Genomic DNA, 21,770 nt, shown 5'->3' on the forward strand with positions numbered 1-21,770 from the left:
ATGCATAGTCTTGAACATCTTCGCCATTCAGTCAAACCCGTCAAATATGTGAGGCCACTTGATTGGACTGGAATAAATATAAGAACGAAATAAACTAAGGTAATTTTTTAATTTCCTTTAAAAATAAAATTGCCGCGCGAGTTTCAGGAGTAACTCTCCTTCAAATGGTTGCCTGGTGCTTTGCATTAGAGTATCTTGCCATGGTCTTGCCATTAACACGACCTATCGCGCATGTTTGGGTCCACCATGAAATTATACTTCGTGGTCTCATCAGTAAATTACTCAGTTATTCGAGGCGCACAGTGTCAACTTCTTTTGTCCTTGCACCAAATGACGAAAAAGAATCCAAATGCGTGGCAACACGAAGACCAGTAAAAAGCCAAAGCCATAAACCATGAGCTCTGTATTTACAATTTTTTATGTACCCATCACACAATTCCGTAACCAGTCATTTCTATGCGAAATAGCTGCTTATTTTCAACTGCCTTTCTTTGTGGTATAAGGATAAAACGTCGTGTAAATCTTGCAAGTCTGTGCCAGGCTTGTTCAAAGTTACACTTATAACCAGCACTCTTTTAAGTTTTGAAACAGATTCAAAACAATCTAAACATACAAGCGGCAACAAAATTTTTACAATTTAGGAATTAAAAATTATACACACAATATGGATTTATGTATTCATGTACATATTATACCTTTGTTGCTTCTGCTAGGCTCCAAAAAAATGTGTGTTTTGATGAGATTTTCTTTTAAAATACATGCCAGCTTTAGATTGGGTGTTGATGTTGTAGTAGGTTCAAATGTAGAAAATTTGTTGATCATATTGTAAATTTGAAGAAGTTCTTTTGTTCCTTCCATTAACTCCTTAAGGAAAAGTGATTTGAAAACCAGGATATTTACTTTTTTAACAGCTGATATTATTACTTTCCACAAATTACTGTCCATCCATTCATAAGTGTAACACTCATTTCCATTCATCATAATTTTGCAACGAACAAAACGGAACTCCACTAGGATAAAACTGGTCCTGTTTAACTAAAACAAAAGTATATCGTGCATTTTTCTGCCAACTTCTTTTAAGTACCAATGACTTCAGCTTAAATCCAAGAAAGACATTACGACTCAAATTGAGAGTAATATTTCGTTTCTTAAATCAAAGTTAATTTTCAACGATGAATCCTCTATGTGGGTCAATTTGCTTTTCATACCTTTAGATATTCACGAACTGATCGACTCATGGTACGATTTTGTTGTTTGATTGAAGGTATACGATTTTGTTGTTGCTTCATGTGATAAATCTTGGCGACTATTTATATTTTTAATAATTCGTCTGACCAGAGTAAAGGGCGGACGGAGTAAACTGCGGGCTTTCAGGTGTAGGATTGACATTGACTCCCAAAATATGCCCTGATTCGCACCTTGGTCCCCGCGAGACCAATGGATCAGTGGAACTATCTCAGCCCTCTGATTGGCTCTCTCTACCCTTACACCCTTCCATATTTTTCTGCTCTCTGCTCCCACATTTTTCTTCTGGTGTACACAGTGGGGTTTTCTGCGGGGCTGCAGCTCTCATTTGTTTGTTCCTTTGTGTATTTATATTATTTACGAGTCCTTATCACAAGTCATTTTTTTCACAAATAAATAAGGTATTAAGAAAAAAAAATTATAATTATAGATACAAGAAATGGTGTTCCTTAGTAAAAAAAGAATTCAATAAATGCTGAAATAAGTAATTTTTCTTTTTGTTCTTAATTATGAAAAAAATCAGATGATAAGTATTACTGGCAACAAGTATTTTTTTGTTTTCAACAAGTATTAACATTCGCAAGTATAGGAAAACTTAAGTAAATGTACGCATTGGTAATTTTAAACATGTGTATTATTGCTCATAAGTACAGTATCCTGCACAAAAAGGTGAACACCGATTTATTTTGAAAAAGCCATCTGTGGGTAGAAAATATTAATAGTTTACCTTTTTAAGGAGAGGTAGGGTGGTTTTGGCGCAAAATCATTATAAGGGGGGGGGGAGGGTAATGTCAGTCCAGACACCTTTTTTTTGCTCTAGGTATTAAATGTCTGGAAAAAGTGTAGACTGTATCATCGGTAGACTACCCTACGGGGGGTAGGGGAGTAGTCTTCTTAGTAGAACAATTTTTGCAATACAAAATAGAGTCTTTGCATTACTCGTTATTGTCATTATCGGGTCGGGTAATCGGGTAGCATATGAAAACACCAAATTATTTTTACCAGTATGCTAGCTATTTGTTAGTAAATTGTTAGAGGCTTATTGGATACGTTTCAGTCGGCGACGCGGGAGAACTTAAGTATTACTGGCAACAAGTATTTTTTTGTTTTCAACAAGTATTTACGTTCGCAAGTATAGAGCAGTAAAACATCCTGCGTTGCACGTTTTTCACAAATGCGAAAATCTCATTTGTGTCCAAGTTGGTCTGCTGCGGCTGCAGCGTCTTATGGAGAAACCATCTTCTTCACGTTAAAAATTAAGTTTTCATAACTATAATTTAGATTTCCCCCTTTTCTTCCTAGCAGTGGGTACCCTATTCATCTTTTCATTTCCCAATTTTTTTTTTCTAGCTCCAGTTCTATCTACTTTATTTTTATTTTATTTTTGTTTGTAAGTTGCTCGTCTCTTTTAGCCGAAGAATTTCGTTTGCTGCCAGATATTCGTCTGCTACGAGGGGATGAACAACAAACCATTCACAAACAATAGCTAAATAAAAATAAACCAGATAGAATTAGGGCTAGAAAAAAATTTTGAAATGAAATAATGAATAGGGTACCCACTGCTAGGAAGAAAAGGGGAGAAATCATAATTATATTTATGAAAACTTATTTTTTAACATGAAGAAGTTGGTTTCTCCACAAGACGCTGTAGCCGCAGCAGACCAACTTGGACACAAATGAGATATTCGCATTTGTGGAGAACGTGCAACGTAGGATATTTTACTGCTCTATAGGGCTGTTCGACATCTTTTTTAAGATTGGTTAAAATCGTGAAACGCAGCAACTCATGTATTTTTTCATCTGCTACGAGTGACTTGTGTAGTTCTGCGAAATATTAACTTTTTTAAACAGTGATAGAAAAGGGGGTTGTTTTGAAGTTCTGATGTGTTTTCTTTATATTGTCACACGAGTTGTATTGGAACAAGAATACACGAATAAAACAAGTGATGACTTAAATTCCAGACAATTATTCACTTTTAACTAATAACAATAAGGAATGACCATACCAAACTCGGAGAGCGTCTGAAGACTCCAGGGAACTACTCCTACGGAGCCTAGCTCCGGGAGCTCACCCGATGGAGACTCATCTAACGCAGATTCAGGGCAGCGTTTTATACCGTCGCGCGAATTACTCCCCTTCCGGACTGCATATCTGCGTATCTTTCTTGGAGCGGACTTCTCCCGATAATTTCTTCACCACGATCGAAGCTTTGTCCAAGGAGCGGATGACTCATCTCTGCGAAGAGATAACCAATATCCCTTTTCACCCGCGACAGGTCCCCCTTCTTCAAGACAGGCGACCCGACTGTACTAATCTTCTGCGATCCACGAAGGTTGATGAGACTAAAAATCAGCTTGCGTCCTCTTGGCAAATAAGGGACTTTTACTCCTTCGTTTTTCTTCTTTCCGGTTGCGCTTACTTGTTAAATGTTTCTTGTATTTCCCGGATAGTCTTAAGAATTTTCCTTCTTTTTTTTTTTTTTTTTTTTTTAAACCGCCTGCCTTCGGCCACGGAAGAGGCGCTGCAATCGCATATCTTCCGGCCGTTTGAGATTTACCATCCACTCGTTCGGGAGCCTTGTACACTTGAACCAGCTCCTGGCGGCGTCATCAAAATACTTTTCAAAATTACTTTTTTTTTTTTTCTAATATCACCCCATCTGTTGTGGGTAGAATGTTATTCAAAGCGCTCCATCCATTGGTGCGCATCTTCTTCTGAATTTTTTCAGAAGATTGGCGGGCTAATAATTTTTCTGACAGCTTCCATAGCTTGTCTTTTCGGCTGCTCAATATGCCTTGATGGCACTATAAATTGTTGTCCCCCGACCGGAACAACTGGACTCATTGCCGCTCTCAAATCGACCTCGGTTTCTGGATCCTAGTATAAGCCTCTTGAAGTCTCGACTGATTCACCCTGACTGTCAGCTTCTTTGGTCAAATTGTCCTTTGGAATAGGACCTTCAAAATTTAGGGCTTCACCAACAAAGGAAGTTCCACTCTCCAACGATGAGGCTGGGATAGGTGAAGTTTCTACCGGAACGCTTGACAGTTCTCGAAGCGGATGTAATCGTCGGCTGGGGTCTCTTAGGCAACTAGGTAGCAGTTGGTTTGTCCTCTTCGGCATCGGCTAACAATGACTGCAGCACGACTTCGTTTACTTACTGGTAACGAGCTGCGTTCTTAACAATTGCCACTTAAAGCACGATTTCGTTACTCACGGGTAACGGACTGTATCTCCACCAATTGTCGCACGAGTTGTATTAGAACAAGAACAAACAAATACAACAAGTGATGACTTAAATTCTAAACAATGGTTTAACTCAAACAAAGGGATAACCATTACCAAAAGTTGGAGAAGCGTCTGAAGACTCCAGGGAAACCAGGGAACTACTCCTACGGAGCCCAGCTCCGGGAGCTCACCCGATGGAGACTCATCTAACGCAGATTCAGGGCAGCGTTTTATACCGTCGCGCGAATTACTCCCCTTCCAGACTGCATATCTGCGTATCTTTCTTGGAGCGGACTTCTCCCGATAATTTCTTCACCACGATCGCAGCTTTGTCCAAGGAGCGGATGACTCATCTCTGCGAAGAGATAACCAATATCCCTTTTCACCCGCGACAATATATTAGTTCGTTATAGTGTTAGTGTTTAACTATGTCACTGTCTAATTATGCCAGTGGAATTAATATTGAGGCCAAAACACGTTATTTGGAAAAGTTACAAATGTTTAACAGTGATTGTCCATATTGTATATAAAGCTCATTACTCTTTTTGATAAGCTCCGACAATGTACTACCCATTAGGTAAATTTTAAACAAAGAACCAATAGGTTTTGGTAAAGTGATTTTAAGAGCTGCAGGAATGAAATTGCTCGATTTCTCAGTAACTAATAAAATACCGCCAGGATTGCCGGGCATTTCAGTCAGTTTACAAAAAAGAATTGATATTTCCTCCTTTGTTGGTACCCTAACTTTTGGTAATTTTTCTTTACAAATAGCCCCCATGTAAGCCACCCTTTTGAAGACGTCCTGATCATAACTTAATCGTCATAAACTCATAAACATTAGTAAACTAACACAAATACCAGCTACATGGTTGCACACCTCACCTAAACTAAAAATAAGGTTTACATAATTGTAAAACATTATTAAACAATTATCATAAACACATGGTTAACTAACCCAGCAGCACACGTACAATGTGCACAAATTACTAAGCAGGATTCTGTTGAAACTGCTGCCCATGGCTTGTGTGGACCTTCACTTATTGCTTGGGAAGGTGGAACTAATCAGATATCAATGCTAGTAATAAAGTGTTGATTAATAAACCAAATAATATACCTTTGCCTTCATCAATACTACCCGTGATGGGAGAGCAATGGCCATGAACTCTTGAACCCAACCATCTTTTACAGCCTTTTTGGATTCAGAAGACAGCCCCTTGTATGCGCCAAGGGCTTTCAGATGATTTTGATAGCTTTTTGTTTCAACAAGATATATGAAGATATCTGAGGGAGCAATTTTTGGAATAATTGGACAACAGTCTAAACCGTGTTTCCACAGAGAATTAGGAATACAATATGGACAATCACTGTTAAACATTTGTAACTTTTCCAAATAACGTGTTTTGGCCTCAATACTAAGTCCATTGGCATAATTAGACAGTGACTTAGTTAAACACTAACACTATAACGAACTAATATATAAAGAAAACACATCAGAACTTCAAAACAACCCCCTTTTCTATCACTGTTTTAAAAAAAAATTAATATTTCGCAGAACTACACAAGTCACTCGTAGCAGACGAAAAAATACATTAGTTGCTGCGTTTCACGATTTCAACAAATCTTAAAAAAGATGTCGAACAGCCCTATAGAGCAGTAAAACATCCTACGTTGCACGTTCTCCACAAATGCGAAAATCTCATTTGTGTCCTAGTTGGTCTGCTGCGACTGCAGCGTCTTATGGAGAAACCAACTTCTTCATGTTAAAAAATAAGTTTTCATAAATATAATTAAGATTTCCCCCCTTTTCATCCTAGCAGTGGGTTCATTTTTTCATTTCCCAATTTTTTTTTCTAGCCCTAGTTCTATCTGGTTTATTTTTATTTAGCTATTGTTTGTGAATGGTTTTTTGTTCATCCCCTCGTAGCAGACGAATTTCTGCTAAAATGAAAATGCTGTGAAATGAAAAGATGAATAGGGTACCCACTGCTAGAAAGAAAAGGGGGAAATCTAAATTATAGTTATGAAAACTTAATTTTTAACGTGAAGAAGATGGTTTCTCCATAAGACGCTGCAGCCACAGCAGACCAACTTGGACACAAATGAGATTTTCGCATTTGGGAAAAACGCGCAACGCAGGATGTTTTACTGCTCTATAGGGTTGTTCGCAACTCCATCTCGTTCAGGGACCTGAACGCTGTCAGGCAAAACATGACGACAACTCCTGGTAGGGTTCAGGTCCCTGGCCTCAATTTGCAGCAAGAGATAGGCAGCTCAATTCGCTATACTAGCGCAATTTGCCTTACGCATTCAGTTGCAACTCCATCTCGTTCAGGGACCTGAACCCTGTCAGGCAAAAACACAAAACCCCCGAGCCGTTATTTTTTTGTTTTGTGTTTGTTATCATTTATGTTTATTGTTAATTTTTTTTTCTGTTTCCTTTCCGTAATACAATGCCTTTTAACTTTATAATTTTTTTTTCATTTATTAAAATATTACTTAATTAAGCAACGGTATAATTTCATTAAAATTACTATAATAATTGTGAATTTCCACTCATGGGCATTCGGGTAGTGGAACCGGTTCCAAAACCCGATATCATTACTGTGTACCCTATTTGACTTATTTTGTTGAATACATTATAGTTTTATTTATTTTCCTTCACTTGCCCACCCTTTTTTAAGTTAAGGCTGGGCCATATCTTTTAAAGGGGGTATTTTGAACGAAAGAAAAACCGCTTGAAAAGCACCTACCCGAGTAATGACCCATCAGCTATTTCTCAGGTAGACAGGACGGTGCGGTTTAACGGGTCTCGGGTAATCCCTCTATCCCAGTACACAAAATTAAAATAGCTTCATTGGGTCATTCCATGACAAGTCGAATTTTTCCGTCGCATAAAAAAATAGATTTGCACAATTTTTTTACTGTGGGTTCTTATTGTTATTAAGATTACTTTTGCCAAAGGAAAAATTTTTCCGGTCAGCAGGAGCTGAGGAATAAATCCCCGAAATTTTCCCTTTTTTAATTTTTTAGATGCGTGTTTTTACGATTTATTTAACATTTGGCCTATTAATTTTTTTAAAGAAAAAATAGAAAATAGCGAAAAGAAAGAGAAAATTTTTCCTTTCTTTTGGTTTGTGTCCGGTAAAAAAAATTCTCCCGTCTATCCCAAAAATTGATCCCGAGATTAAAATTTTGATTGAATTTTGACAAAATCTGGCCGCTCGGACGGCCTTCATTTTTTTAAGAGTAATAGAAATGTTTGTAATAAACGACGATAAATAAAAATCACGCTTTACCCGCTATCAGTTTAAAAGTTACAAATTTTTGAAAACCGTATTTTTTTTGCGGGTTTTCACCGCGCGCGGAGTTGAAGGGGTGCGCGCGCGCAACCGGCGGAAAAGGCCAACCCCACGGGAGCTGTTATGTCGGTCGATGAAACAGAGTTAACAAGGATGTTTTATTTCAAAAACATGCTTGTTTACGGTTACCGTGTTTTCTTCAGAAGAAAGAATTTTATTTTTACTTCGAAAGACAGTGTCTGTTTGCAAGTCAAAGCAATCGGTTGTCGATCACATCTCTCCGTATTCTTGGTTTTAGTTTCGAATTCGTGTTCTGTAAAATAGATATATCTTCTGATAAGTGTTGTGTTGGCGTAGTAGTTAATTCGGATTGTTTTAAACTACATTTTACTAAAAGTTTGGATTTAATTGTGTTACTTGATTTGCCACCGGACGATCAGCGTGTTATCAAGTTAAGAGTTAATAGTGAAGGTGTTAAAACTATTTGCGCTCACCATTATGCTATCTATTACGATTATTATGACTCGCCTCGCTTTCATTACGCCAAAAACTGTTGTGACCCGTTCAAAAAGCATAAACGTGTTGTACGTGGCATTTACAAAATCAACCTTGCGTTCAGTGATAAAGTGCATGGATTTGACAATAATTTGAGGTTGATTCCAGGCAAAACCCTTTCCCCTCGGTGCTCAACACAACTTAACGTGCTTTCTAGTGAGCCAAAAACACCGCGACACGAAACTTCTGAAGAAAATGACACAAATGAATGTGTTACAAGTCCGTTCATTATCGAAAAGATCATAACGCCCCGCCGAGTGATTGGCGCTCTTTCTAGTGCCACAGTTATCACACCTATAGTTGATCTCAATAAAAGCAATTCAGAAAGACGATCTAGAATTTGCGCCTCCGTCCTTGAAAACTTAAAACGCAATATTTTAAGCCAGGATGATTCGTCGTCTTCACTAAAGCCAAGTGATTATCTCGAACTAATGGAAGCTGTCAAAGAAAAAATCAAGTCAACTGCGGATCGAAGTTTGCAATTATCGCTCCTGACACTCGCTCCCGCTAGTTGGACACTTAAACAAACAAGTGAACATTTTGGTGTCAGTGAATATTCTGCCGCTCAGGCACTCGAGTTGAAAATAAAATCTGGAATTTTAGCGAAACCAGAGGCTAAAATTTCTTCTCGTCGGTTGAGTGATGACGACAAACAACGCGTCATCGACTGCTATATATCTGACGAATATAGCCGACAACTACCTGGCATGAAGAGTGTAAAAAGCGTGAAGCAAGCGGACGGCAAACGGCTTCAAGTTCAAAAACGTTTGCTGCTACTCAATATTGATGAGCTTCATGGTGAATATAAGAAGAAATTTAAAGACATCGTCGGAATAAAAACCGTTGGATTTTCCGCATTTGCTGACCTTCGACCAAAACACGTCATCACCGTCGGATCCAGCGGCACACATTCGGTGTGCGGTGTGTGTACCACCAGAACGTGAAACTAATGCTATTATCAATTGGACTTGGTGAAGAACGACACTTATTGATGGATAAAGTCGTATGCAGTGTCTACAACAAGACATTTATGTTGAGTGGCTGCCCAAATTGCCCTGGATTGAACGCGCTCGAATCTTTTTTGGAAGAATTAATCTGTGATGAAAATGAGAACATTTCATACAAGCAATGGACCCATACTGATGGAAACAAATTAGAAACCATCGTAGCAGCCAGTGACGATTTTATAGAAAGTCTTGTTTCAGCAATAAAAAAACTGACGACGCATCACTTCATCGCTCGTAATCAAAGCGCTTTCTTCGTTCAGTGCAAGGAAAAAATTGACCATGAATCGTGTGTTCTAGTCAGTGATTTTTCAGAAAATTACTCCTTCATTATTCAAGATTCGGTGCAAGGTTATTACTGGGCAAATGATCAAGCAACAATTCTTCCCTTCATGGCTTATATGAAACGACCAGACGGGAGTAACTTCAACGTGAGAATAGCGATAATCAGTGACCATCTAACGCACGACACCATATCTGTGCACGCTTATCTCAGACCTGTGCTTCAACATCTGATGACCTTAAATCCGTCATTAAAAAGTGTCCAATACTTTACAGATGGGTCCGGTGCCCAATACAAAAACAAAAAGAATTTTGCAAATTTGTGTGCGCACTTTGAAGACTTCAAGCTTCAGGCTGAATGGCATTTTTTTGCTTCCTGTCATGGGAAAAGTGCGTGTGATGGCATCGGCGGTACAGTGAAACGACTTGCTAGACTCGCAAGTCTTCAAAGGAGCGCAAACAACCAAATCACCTCTCCGATGCAGTTGTTCAACTGGGCGAAGGAAAATTTAGAAATTAAATGTTTTTTCGTCACATCGGAAGAAGTGAAAGCAAATGAGGCAGTAATCAATGAAAGAATGCAAAATGCTATTGCGGTTACTGGCACAAGAAAGTTTCATTCCTACGTCCCCGTTAATTCTTTTCAAGTGAATGCATCAATTTTATCCGGTGATGATGCAGACTTTGCGACCTTTAACGTTTTGCCAAAGCCCCATGAAGTATTTGATTTTTTCTCATGCAATATTAATGATTACATATCCTGTATTCACCCAGATGATAAGTATTGGTATGTTACCCAGATTGTAAGTCTCGATGAAGAAAAAAGAGAATTTAATGTCAATGTTTTGTCCCCAAGTGGAGAATTGGGTTTTATTCGAGGATATAAACCAACCAATAATCAAAAAGTTATTCCCTTATCACATGTTATCATAAAAATCCAATCTCTGAAACCCACCACATCGAATTTTTAAGCTTCCAAAAAGTGAACATGACAGTATTTCTGCCAAATATACTTGCCAATTGGCAAATTTAGAATAATATTTGTTTGTTTTTTTAAGAACAGTAGCTCTCCTTATAGTAGCTCCCATGGTTGCGCCTTATCCGCCGGTTGAAGGGGTGCGCGTGCGCCGCGCGCGCACCCCTTCAACTCCGCGCGCGGTGAAAACACGCAAAAAAAATACGGTTTTCAAAAATTTTTAACTTTTAAACTGATAGCGGGTAAAGCGTGATTTTTATTTATCGTCGTTTATTACAAACATTTCTATTACTCTTAAAAAAATGAAGGCCGTCCGAGCGGCCAGATTTTGTCAAAATTCAATCAAAATTTTAATCTCGGGATCAATTTTTGGGATAGACGGGAGAAATTTTTTTTACCGGACACAAACCAAAAAAAGAAGAAAAATTTTCTCTTTCTTTTCGCTATTTTCTATTATTTCTTTAAAAAAAATTAACAGGCCAAATGTTAAATAAATCGTAAAAACACGCATCTAAAAAATTAAAAAAGGGAAAATTTCGGGGATTTATTCCTCAGCTCCTGCTGACCGGAAAAATTTTTCCTTTGGCAAAAGTAATCTTAATAACAATAAGAACCCACAGTAAAAAAATTGTGCAAATCTATTTTTTTTTTGCGACGGAAAAATTCGACTTGTCATGGAATGACCCCATTGGTAAAAATATTAGGTCTAAATAAAATTTTACAGAAATGGATAGCCGATGATGGGGCTATCCACTTCCGTTAAATTTTTGATAAACCAATACCTAACCGAGTAGTAAACTGATTAGATATTTTTGTCGGTGTGGTTTGACGGATCGTGAAACTAAATGAATTATAATCGGTAAACTATAAGCTCTATATTGGAAAAAAATTACAGGAATGGATAGCTCTTGATAAGATCTATCCATTTGTTCAAAATTATCACATTAAAAATTTTTACTAAGGTAGTAAACCGGTTTACAATTTTTTGTTAAGGTCGGTGCGGTTTCACAGGTATCGGGTAACCCCCACCTCCCTGATTTATGTAAAACTTCAATAATTTTTTGCGAAAAAACTATAAGTTCAAATTAAATAAATTGTACAGATATCGATAGCCCTCATCAAAAGCTATCCATTTCTGTAAAAATTATGAAAAAATATTCATAAACAAAGAACTTGGGGCAAGACGTGTTTTTATAGTTTTTGCGCTCTATAGATATACATACTCGACCCTATTGACAAAAGTAAAAAATATAATCCTTTTTCAATTTTTTTTCTATAAACATTTGTTCAAAATTTTTTATAGAAATAGATAGATCTTGATGAGGGCTATCGATATCTGTAAAATTTTATTAATTTGGACTTATAGTTTTTCCGCAAAAAATTATTGAAGTTTTACATATATCAGGGAGTTGGGTGTTACCCGATACCCGTGAAACCGCACCGAGCTAAAAAAAAATTGTAAATCGGTTTACTACCATAGTAAAAATTTTTAATGTGATAATTTTGCACAAATGGATAGATTTTATCAAGAGCTATCCATTCCTGTTAATTTTTTTCCAATATAGAGCTTATAGTTTACCGATTACAATTCATTTAGTTTCACGATCCGTCAAACCACACCGACAAAAATATCCAATCGGTTTACTACTCAGTAAGGTATTTTTTAAGCAAAAATTTAACGGGAGGGGATAGCCCCCATCATCGGCTATCCATTACTGTAAAAAAATTTTATTTAGACCAAATATTTTACCTATGAAGCTATTTTAATTTTGTGTACTGGAATAGAGGGATTACCCGAGACACGTTAAACCGCACCAACCTACCTACCTGAAAAATAGCTGATCGGTCATTACTCGGGTAGTCACTTTTCAAGCGGTTTTCTTTCATTCAAAATACCCACTTTAAAAGATATGGCTCAGCCTGAACTTAAAAAGGGTGGGCAAGTGAAGGAAAATAAATAAAACTATAGTGTATTGCACAAAACAAGTCAAATAGGGTACACAGTAATGATATCGGGTTTTGAAACCAGTTTCACTACCCGAATGCCCATGAGTTGAATTCAAAATTATTACAGTAATTTTAATGAAATTATACCATAGACCAAGATCGGATGCTGAGTTGCCAAGGCTGAATTCCGACCTGGGGTATTTTTCCTCTCGGGCCCTATAGGAGGGAAATGAAAAATAATATATTTAATTAAGTTGTAGTTAGTTTTATTACAAAATCTTTTGGAATCGTGTACTATACCTCTGTGCTGATATAATACAAAAAATTTTATCTCCAAAAAAGCTGTTATTTTTTCAGGAAACTTTTTGAAAGGTACTTGTTTACCTTTCCACAACACCCCCTCCCCGTATTACAACTGTAGAACAAGAAGCAGACGTTTTTCTAAGTAAATTTCTTTTTCCTTATGAATAAATCCTTTAGCATAATCAGATAACTTAAAAAGACTAATTGTGTCAAATAACTCATTACTGACATCACAAACTACACTACTCATGACATAAAAACGAAAACAGTTTGACACTACAGTCACTAGTCACAGTCAATCACTTTACGTCTGCTACTGTACATTGTAAACAAGTACCTTTCAAAAAGTTTCCTGGAAAAATAACAGCTTTTTTGGAGATAAAATTTTGTGTATTATATCAGCACAGAGGTATAGTACACGATTCCAAAAGATTTTGTAATAAAACTAACTACAACTTAATTAAATATATTATTTTTCATTTCCCTCCTATAGGGCCCGAGAGGAAAAATACCCCAGGTCAGAATTCAGCCTTGGCAACTCAGCATCCGATCTTGGTCTATTGCTTAATTAAGTAATATTCTAATAAATAAAAACAAAATTATAAAGTTAAAAGGCATTGTATTACGGAAAGGAAACAGAGAGAAAAATAAACAATAAACATAAATAATAACAAAAACAAAACAAAAAAATAACGGCTCGGGGTTTTGTGAAGAGGTTGCGATATATAACGAATTGAGCTGTTTATCTCTTGCTGCAAATTGAGGCCAGGGACCTGAACCCTACCAGGAGTTGTCGTCATGTTTTGCCTGACAGGGTTCAGGTCCCTGAAAGAGATGGAGTTGACTTGCGAACGTAAATACTTGTTGAAAACAAAAAACTACTTGTTGCCAGTAATACTTAAGATCAGATTTTTTAGTAAATAAGAACAAAAACAAAAATTACTTATTTCAACACTTACTTAATTCTTTGTTTACTTAGGAGCAACTTTTCTTGCCCCAACAATAAAAAAATTTATTTTTCTTAATGCCATATTTACATGTGAAATTAATTACTTATCATAAGTGCAATGAACATTTTTACTTACGAATATAAATACGCAAGTACAACTTATTTTGAAACCATAATTACTTGGGAACATTTATACAAGGGCGTAGCTGCTAAATACTTAAGGCACTTATTACTTATAGACCAGTTTCAGATGCTGCGTTGCAAAATAAAAAAAATCCAAGGGGTTTCGATTGCAGGGGGAGTTAGGAAAAAAGGGGGTTTTTGATTTATTTACCCTAGTAATACTTTTCCAATTCAGGAAATGTTCTAGAATACTACACTTTAAGACATTCTGCGTCTTCTCCAGTCTTTATAAATAATTGATCATCCCTAGTTTATCCATGAAAATTTATTCAAGTAAAAGGCTAGGTAGTAATACTTTTCCAATTCAGGAAATGTTCTAGAATACTACACTTTCAGACATTCTGCGTCTTCTCCAGTCTTTATAAATAATTAATCATCCCTAGTTTATCCATGAAAATTAATTCAAGTAAAAGGCTAGGGATGCTGTTTAGTATTTTTTGCGTTTCTAGTGTCAAGAAAATATATAAACATGGGTGATTCAAATGTGGATATGGGGATAATGGATAAACTAGGGATGATTAATTATTTATAAAGACTGGAGAAGACGCAGAATGTCTTAAAGTGTAGTATTCTAGAGCATTTCCTGAATTGGAAAAGTATTACTAGGGTAACCAAATCAAAAACCCTCTTTTTTCCTATCTCCCCCTGCAATCGAATCCCCCCTGGATTTTTTTAAATTTTGCAACGCAGCATCCGAAACTGGTCTATTGCCAAAATTATAAATAATATTGATTTAAATATGATTATTAATACTTAAGAACAAATATGTTTGTGAGCTTTAATTCCTGTCGCCTTACTTACCATCGAACATATTTATTAATATTTTTGACTTGTACCCGGTTCCCTAAATGTACTTATGAGCAATAATACACATGTTTAAAATTACCAATGCGTACATTTACTTAAGTTTTCCTATACTTCCGAATGTTAATACTTGTTGAAAACAAAAAAATACTTGTTGCGAGTAATAGACCAGTTTCGGATGCTGCGTTGCAAAATTTAAAAAAATCCAGGGGGGTTTCGATTGCAGGGGGAGATAGGAAAAAAGGAATTTTTGATTTATTTACCCTAGTAATACTTTTCCAATTCAGGAAATGTTCTAGAATACTACACTTTAAGACATTCTGCGTCTTCTCCAGTCTTTATAAATAATTAATCTTCCCTAGTTTATCCATGAAAATTAATTCAAGTAAAAGGCTAGGTAGTAATACTTTTCCAATTCAGGAAATGTTCTAGAATACTACACTTTAAGACATTCTGCGTCTTCTCCAGTCTTTTTAAATAATTAATCATCCCTAGTTTATCCAGAGTAATAGAATACTGGTGTAGCCACGGCCATGTTAACTCCCTCTCTCGGATTTTTTCCCAAAAGTTGTTGCCAATTTCACGTATCGATTGTGAGAAAATGAGGCAAGATATCGATTTAAGTGTCCCATAACCGTAACGCCACCTATGAATTGAATTTTAAGGGTTGTTAAGAAATCTCTTCATGCTCTTACTTTTTTCACACTAATTAATTAAGCCACTTTTTGTTTACTTTCTGAAGTACAGACGACGAAAATGAGCGAAAACATAGCAAAAACGTAATACATCACAAGTTCACAACACAGCCGCTGTGGCGCTTTCGTTATGGGACAGAAAGACTTTCAGGCCAAAAAGGCAATGGGAGGGACCGCCATAAGCGTGGCTACACCAGTATTCTATTACTCTGGTTTATCCATGAAAATTAATTCAAGTAAAAGGCTAGGGATGCTGTTTAGTATTTCTTGCGTTTCTAGTGTCAAGAAAATATGTAAACATGGGTGATTCAAAGGTGGATATGGGGATAATGGAAAAACTAGGGATGATTAATTATTTATGAAGACTGGAGAAGACGCAGAATGTCTTAAAGTGTAGTATTCTAGAACATTTCCTGAATTGGAAAAGTATTACTATGGTAAATAAATCAAAAACCCCTTTTTTCCTATCTCCCCCTGCAATCGAAACCCCCCTGGATTTTTTTAAATTTTGCAACGCAGCATCCGAAACTGGTCTATACTTATCATCTGATTTTTTTCATAATTAAGAACAAAAAGAAAAATTACTTATTTCAGCATTTATTGAATTCTTTCTTTACTAAGGAACACCATTTCTTGCATCTATAATTATCAATTTTTTTTTCTTAATACCTTATTTATTTGTGAAAAAAATTACTTGTGATAAGGGGCCGTAGTCTGAACTTGGCTTGAGCGTTAAGCCAATCTGGATGGCCATGTAAAGCCAATGGAGGCCAATCTGGATTGACGCTCAAGCCAAGTTCAGACTACGGCCCAAGGACTCTTATTTCCAAAATTTTTAAATAATATTGATTTAAATATGATTATTAATACTTAATACTAAATATACTTGTTAGCTTTAATTCCTATAGCCTTACTTACCACCGAACATATTTATTTGTATTTGTGCTAATTACTTCATTTACTTGTGAAAAAAATTACTTGTGCCCGGAATTTATTATTTACGTTTATTGTTTTTTGTTTGTTATTTATTAATTTTTACAAAGACAATTTCTTAACCTAAATCAATTCTTGTTTCCTCTTATAGGATAGATTGAATTAAGAATTGGTTTGTTTTCTTAAATTAAGTGTAAATTGTCACCCATGGGCACTTGGGTTGTATTGCGGGCAGGAAAAAAAATGGTGCCTAACCCCAATAACACTACTTTGTCCCCTGTTTGTCCCGTTTCGTGGTCGTTGCGGTTTATAACGTTTCTCGGTTATTGGTAGAAATATAAGTAGGTAATCTAGTGTATCTCCGAAATAAACAAATTTTACAGAAATGGATATCACTTGGCGGAGCAGGGAAAGCGCGGACTGAAAGTTGCAGACTAGCATTACATTACCTGTTATTCTACAGCTAATAAATCGACTCCAGCTATAAAGACATCCGCTTCCTTCCTTCATATGAAACTCCAATATCAATTATGATGCAATTTTTATAGACAAAACAAATTATTTATTGGCAATATCAACAAAAGAAGCGTGTATTATCATATCCAAAATTATTCACTAGATAAAATTTTTGATTTTAATTTTTGAGTGGTAAGTTTGGGACTTAATTTGTGGAGCAAGTTTTGAGTCTATTTTTATTGGTGTTTTTTTAATATTTTAAAAAATATAATAAATTATGGTTTTAAAAATAATTTTTTATGGTTAATAAATGGTTGTGTTCATTATAGACCAAGATCGGATGCTGAGTTGCCAAGGCTGAATTCCGACCTGGGGTATTTTTCCTCTCGGGCCCTATAGGAGGGAAATGAAAAATAATATATTTAATTAAGTTGTAGTTAGTTTTATTACAAAATCTTTTGGAATCGTGTACTATACCTCTGTGCTGATATAATACAAAAAATTTTATCTCCAAAAAAGCTGTTATTTTTCCAGGAAACTTTTTGAAAGGTACTTGTTTACCTTTCCACAACAACCCCCTCCCCGTATTACAACTGTAGAACAAGAAGCAGACGTTTTTCTAAGTAAATTTCTTTTTCCTTATGAATAAATCCTTTAGCATAATCAGATAACTTAAAAAGACTAATTGTGTCAAATAACTCATTACTGACATCACAAACTACACTACTCATGACATAAAAAACGAAAACAGTTTGACACTACAGTCACTAGTCACAGTCAATCACTTTACGTCTGCTACGGTACATTGTAAACAAGTACCTTTCAAAAAGTTTCCTGGAAAAATAACAGCTTTTTTGGAGATAAAATTTTGTGTATTATATCAGCACAGAGGTATAGTACACGATTCCAAAAGATTTTGTAATAAAACTAACTACAACTTAATTAAATATATTATTTTTCATTTCCCTCCTATAGGGCCTGAGAGGAAAAATACCCCAGGTCGGAATTCAGCCTTGGCAACTCAGCATCCGATCTTGGTCTATTAGTTTTGAGATCGAAGCTTTACAAATCGATCTCTTCCCATTTGTGGAAAATATTTAGATTCCAGCCTCGCCACACCAAGTGGGACCTGCAGCTGGCTGCACCTTTATTGGAAATTCTGTTTTTAAATTTCGATGATCATTCAGGTTTTGCTCATAGATGGCATCATCGGCGGCTAGGTTCCAATTTTCTTTTCTTGCCTTTCTGCCAAGTCTTCCATATACTGAAAAGATTTATTTAGTTTAATCGTTAACACAACACTGAAAGAATACTTAAAGAATTTAAACCTAAAAACAATTCATATAAAATGAATTTTTTTATATCTTTTTTAAATTGTGATATCTTAGTGACATCACGGCAGCACTGATCAGTTTCCGTTTGGGCCGGCAGCCATCTTTCTCTCAAAACCTGTACAAGTCATCCTTTTCTCACGTCTGCAGCGTGTCAGGGTAAGAGCATGTGTATTTTTCTCTCTCAATTCCTGTAGTAAATTAAGTGTTAAGACTTGCTTATTTGAGATATCATTGCTGGTTTAAGTCATTCGTGATTGAGTTTAAAAGATTTTATTTACAAGTTGGCTTCATTGGAAATAAGTCGTTCCTTATTGGCATTAATTTTCTAGGCAACAAGATGCAGATTTTCGTTAAGACATTGACGGGTAAGACCATCACCCTTGAGGTTGAGCCTTCTGATACCATCGAAAATGTTAAGGCGAAAATCCAAGACAAGGAAGGTATTCCTCCCGACCAGCAACGTTTGATTTTTGCTGGTAAACAGCTGGAAGACGGACGCACTTTATCTGATTACAACATTCAGAAAGGTAAGGCAGTTATTGCTTTTGTTTTGTCTGTCAAGAGTAACCTAATTTTTTTGTGTGTTTTAAGAGTCTACGCTTCACTTGGTATTGCGTCTACGGGGTGGTGTTATTGAGCCCTCACTCCGTATCTTGGCACAGAAATACAACTGTGACAAAATGATTTGTCGCAAGTGCTACGCTCGTCTTCATCCCAGGGCAACCAACTGCCGCAAGTCGAAGTGTGGTCATACTAACAATTTGCGCCCCAAAAAGAAGCTGAAATAAGTGTATTCTCGGGCATCTTGCTTGGAAATGAAAATGAAATACAAAATTTTCAATGGTATTTTATTGACAGAATTTTCGTTTTCAAAGGGAAATAAGTGCAGTCTGATCAATTTGCAGAAGTTCGGAATATACCTAAAACAAAATGTGAGGGTATACATCTACAGACAACAGTTTATTGTTACTTACTTGCGTCATGAATGGCCTTCGTTTCTTTTCTTGAATGCAAGATAACGCTATAGAGTGCAAAGTTGAAGCCATGTTCTCTGGCAATGGAACTATCTTAGGGTCTAATAAATGAATAAAGTTGATGTCATCCAGAGCCGAATCAACATGTGAAATCTACAGAGAAAACTTCATTACTTTAAAAATACTTGAAGTTGGAAATTTTAACTTATACTTAAAAAGAAATACTATCTTATTTCACTCAGTCACGATAGACAAATAACTCACGATAGCAAAGTTCTATATTAAATTACAACTAAATAGTAGTGTAATTGACTCCCTATTAGTTTGCATTCTCTATGGATGAAAAATGTCATAAGGTTCCTACTCAACGAAAAAAATTAAATACGCATTGACGGAAAACTAATGTGAAGAGCTTTTTTCTTCGCCAAGTATTCACTTACCAAGTCATTGCCATCTCGTTCTTCATCATAAGGTGGAAGACCAGTCAGTAATTCCAAGATGATCTACAGATTGGATATAGATGTCAACAAAGAACGTTTTTTGTTTTTGTTTTTCTTTTAGATTAACAATCTTACCACTCCGAAGCTGAAGGTATCAAGTTTCACCGAAATATCACCCCGGAAAGCTTTGGCAAAGAAACAGAAGCACAATAAAGGCACTGAAAATTTAAATTTATGAACTACACCTAAAAATGAATTTAAAACACCTTCTGGAGCCATATACGCTGAAGTTCCTAGAACGTTCGACGTGAATGCTATACTTTTGGAACCTCGTCCAGTAGCGCCGATTCGGATAAGTCCAAAATCTCCTAGCTGAAAATGAAAAAAAAAAGCTCTTGGAAAGCTTTTTCGCTAAAAATTCTGATTCAAATTTGGTACTTTTGCTTTCATGTCATGATCAAGGAGAATGTTGGCACTTTTAACGTCTCGATGAACAAGCGGTTGAGTTCTTCCCGTGTGCAAATAAATTAGCGCTGAAATATCTGTCACATTAGTCATTGAATTTCAAAGAGCATTGCTACAAACAAATAAAACCTTTTGCAACACCATGTGCGACGTCAAGTCTTTGATTCCACTGCAATGGAGAAGTTCCTCCCTACAACGTGCGTTGAAATTAGAACTTTTGGTTCAATTGTATTGCATTTTCATGGCGAATACCTCGCAAGCTAATCGTGCTTCTAATGAACCATTGGGAATAAAAGGATAAACAAGACAGCAGTCTGGTCCATCTGCAGAGTAGGCAAGTAGGGCCAGTAAGTTTTCATGTGCAAACTGCGACATTGTTTCAACTTCAGTACGGAAAAGACGGTTTATGTCAATATCTACATCTGCCTTAAGTTGGTCAAAACAAGAAGTTAAAACCATTTTCATGTACTACTTTTTAGTCCATAAAGCTTGGTGTACCTTCTGATTGTGGAGTCTTTTTACAGCTACTTTACTTTGAATAGGCAATTTCATTTTTTGATAGATCTGAATACCTTTACTGTCTAAATGGTGATTTTCTTGTAGCATACCAAGAAACACTGTGCCAAATGCACCAGCACCTAAGAGATAGAACATTAACATTTTCAACTTCATGTGAAAGCTTAAAAAGCATTACCTAGCTTTCGACCATTGGAAACTGGATTCTGATCAAAGTTGTTAGTCAAGTATTCTAGATCAGTATAGGATAAGTGTGGCAATGAAGTGTCAAAATCTTCAAACAGGGTCTGTCGAGAAATCTCTTTCTGTTGAAAATATCTTAGTCGTTCATTTGTAGCCTCCAATACTGTTTGATCAGTTAAATCATATGTGTTGGTTTGAGCGAAATTTATGTCTGCAATGTTGGCGGGTACAATTGCTGATGGACCATTGGCAGGCCTTTCCAGCGGACCATCGTCAAGAAGATCCTCAGATAGGTAATCTGCAGCTTGATATAATTCTAACTTGACCAGTAGCTGAATAAGCTCTTGAATAGTTGGCCTTTTTTGCCACTGGTTCCCCATTCATCAATAAGAATCTCAAAAGCAGGCTTAATTTGTCGCTTAGCTTCATTCTCAACCAACCTAGCACAAATCTGGAATCATTTTTATCTCTGTGTTTTTCAAGAACTATGGTAGTGTTTATTTACCTGACATCTTCCGACGAATATTTCTTTGTTTCTCCGTTTTCAGCGGATTTAGGGATAGCTCCCATTAAGATTTTCCAACTGTTGTTAACATCTAACATAGAAGAAAGTCGTGATCTCGCCTGGATCGGCATTTTGCGAATTTCCAATTCTGGATTCATATTCCCTTTTTTTTTTCGTTCATGCAGGTTTGTTTAATTACAGCGCTTGGGGTTTGCCAATATTTACAAAAATATTTTCGACTGCTACTACTAGGTGACGCTGACAACACTTAGGCCCCCATCCTTCCATGTCGTTCTTTGCCGAGTTTGGACATGACGACAAGAACGTCATAACTCATAACAATATATAAGCGTGAAGGATTTTCGTCCCAATCCTACAGTTTCACATCGATGTTTAAATGAGAGGCAATTTTAAAAATAATTTTTCCATCCATTACCAGTGTTGGTTACCACTATGATACACTGTAGCTTGTGGCAAGTTGAGCACCGCGCTT

At 36.4% G+C, this 21,770-nt stretch overlaps 4 protein-coding genes and 1 pseudogene across 5 annotated transcripts; 2 read left to right on the plus strand and 3 right to left on the minus strand.

Annotated features, from left to right (window-relative positions):
• Window positions 1-388: 388 nt before the first annotated feature.
• On the minus strand, window positions 389-1,369 carry LOC123469786. The gene is made up of 4 exons (XM_045169117.1): window positions 1,209-1,369; window positions 925-1,035; window positions 696-864; window positions 389-603 (listed from the first exon to the last, which is right to left on the minus strand). The coding sequence occupies exons 1-4, from the start codon at window positions 1,287-1,289 to the stop codon at window positions 455-457; spliced, it is 510 nt and encodes a 169-aa protein (XP_045025052.1). The 5' UTR covers window positions 1,290-1,369; the 3' UTR covers window positions 389-454.
• A 3,678-nt stretch (window positions 1,370-5,047) lies between these two features.
• Window positions 5,048-7,710, minus strand: LOC116924383 (annotated as a pseudogene).
• Window positions 7,711-7,729: 19 nt separating this feature from the next.
• On the plus strand, window positions 7,730-9,272 carry LOC123470230. The gene is made up of 2 exons (XM_045170295.1): window positions 7,730-7,735; window positions 7,977-9,272. The coding sequence occupies exons 1-2, from the start codon at window positions 7,730-7,732 to the stop codon at window positions 9,270-9,272; spliced, it is 1,302 nt and encodes a 433-aa protein (XP_045026230.1).
• An 8,976-nt stretch (window positions 9,273-18,248) lies between these two features.
• LOC116928468 (ubiquitin-60S ribosomal protein L40) lies at window positions 18,249-19,290 on the plus strand. Of its 2 annotated transcripts, none has more exons than XM_032935560.2 (3): window positions 18,249-18,350; window positions 18,524-18,721; window positions 18,786-19,040. In XM_032935560.2, the coding sequence occupies exons 2-3, from the start codon at window positions 18,532-18,534 to the stop codon at window positions 18,980-18,982; spliced, it is 387 nt and encodes a 128-aa protein (XP_032791451.1). In that variant the 5' UTR covers window positions 18,249-18,350; window positions 18,524-18,531; the 3' UTR covers window positions 18,983-19,040. The 2 variants fall into 2 exon arrangements, 1 of the variants encoding a protein (XP_032791451.1); XR_006643730.1 differs by lacking the exon at window positions 18,249-18,350 and adding an exon at window positions 19,100-19,290 and having other exon boundaries at window positions 18,786-19,037.
• On the minus strand, window positions 19,026-21,502 carry LOC123466401 (interleukin-1 receptor-associated kinase 4-like). Its single transcript, XM_045170011.1, is given in 12 exon segments — window positions 19,026-19,114; window positions 19,169-19,321; window positions 19,609-19,671; window positions 19,744-19,793; window positions 19,875-19,980; window positions 20,047-20,141; window positions 20,203-20,263; window positions 20,326-20,499; window positions 20,572-20,711; window positions 20,768-21,133; window positions 21,136-21,212; window positions 21,278-21,502. Coding segments are annotated over 12 exon segments (1,494 nt in total). The 5' UTR covers window positions 21,436-21,502; the 3' UTR covers window positions 19,026-19,063.
• Window positions 21,503-21,770: the final 268 nt, after the last annotated feature.

The sequence above is a fragment of the Daphnia magna genome, linkage group LG1 (assembly GCF_020631705.1).
Source record: "Daphnia magna isolate NIES linkage group LG1, ASM2063170v1.1, whole genome shotgun sequence".
Taxonomy (NCBI): domain Eukaryota; kingdom Metazoa; phylum Arthropoda; class Branchiopoda; order Diplostraca; family Daphniidae; genus Daphnia; species Daphnia magna.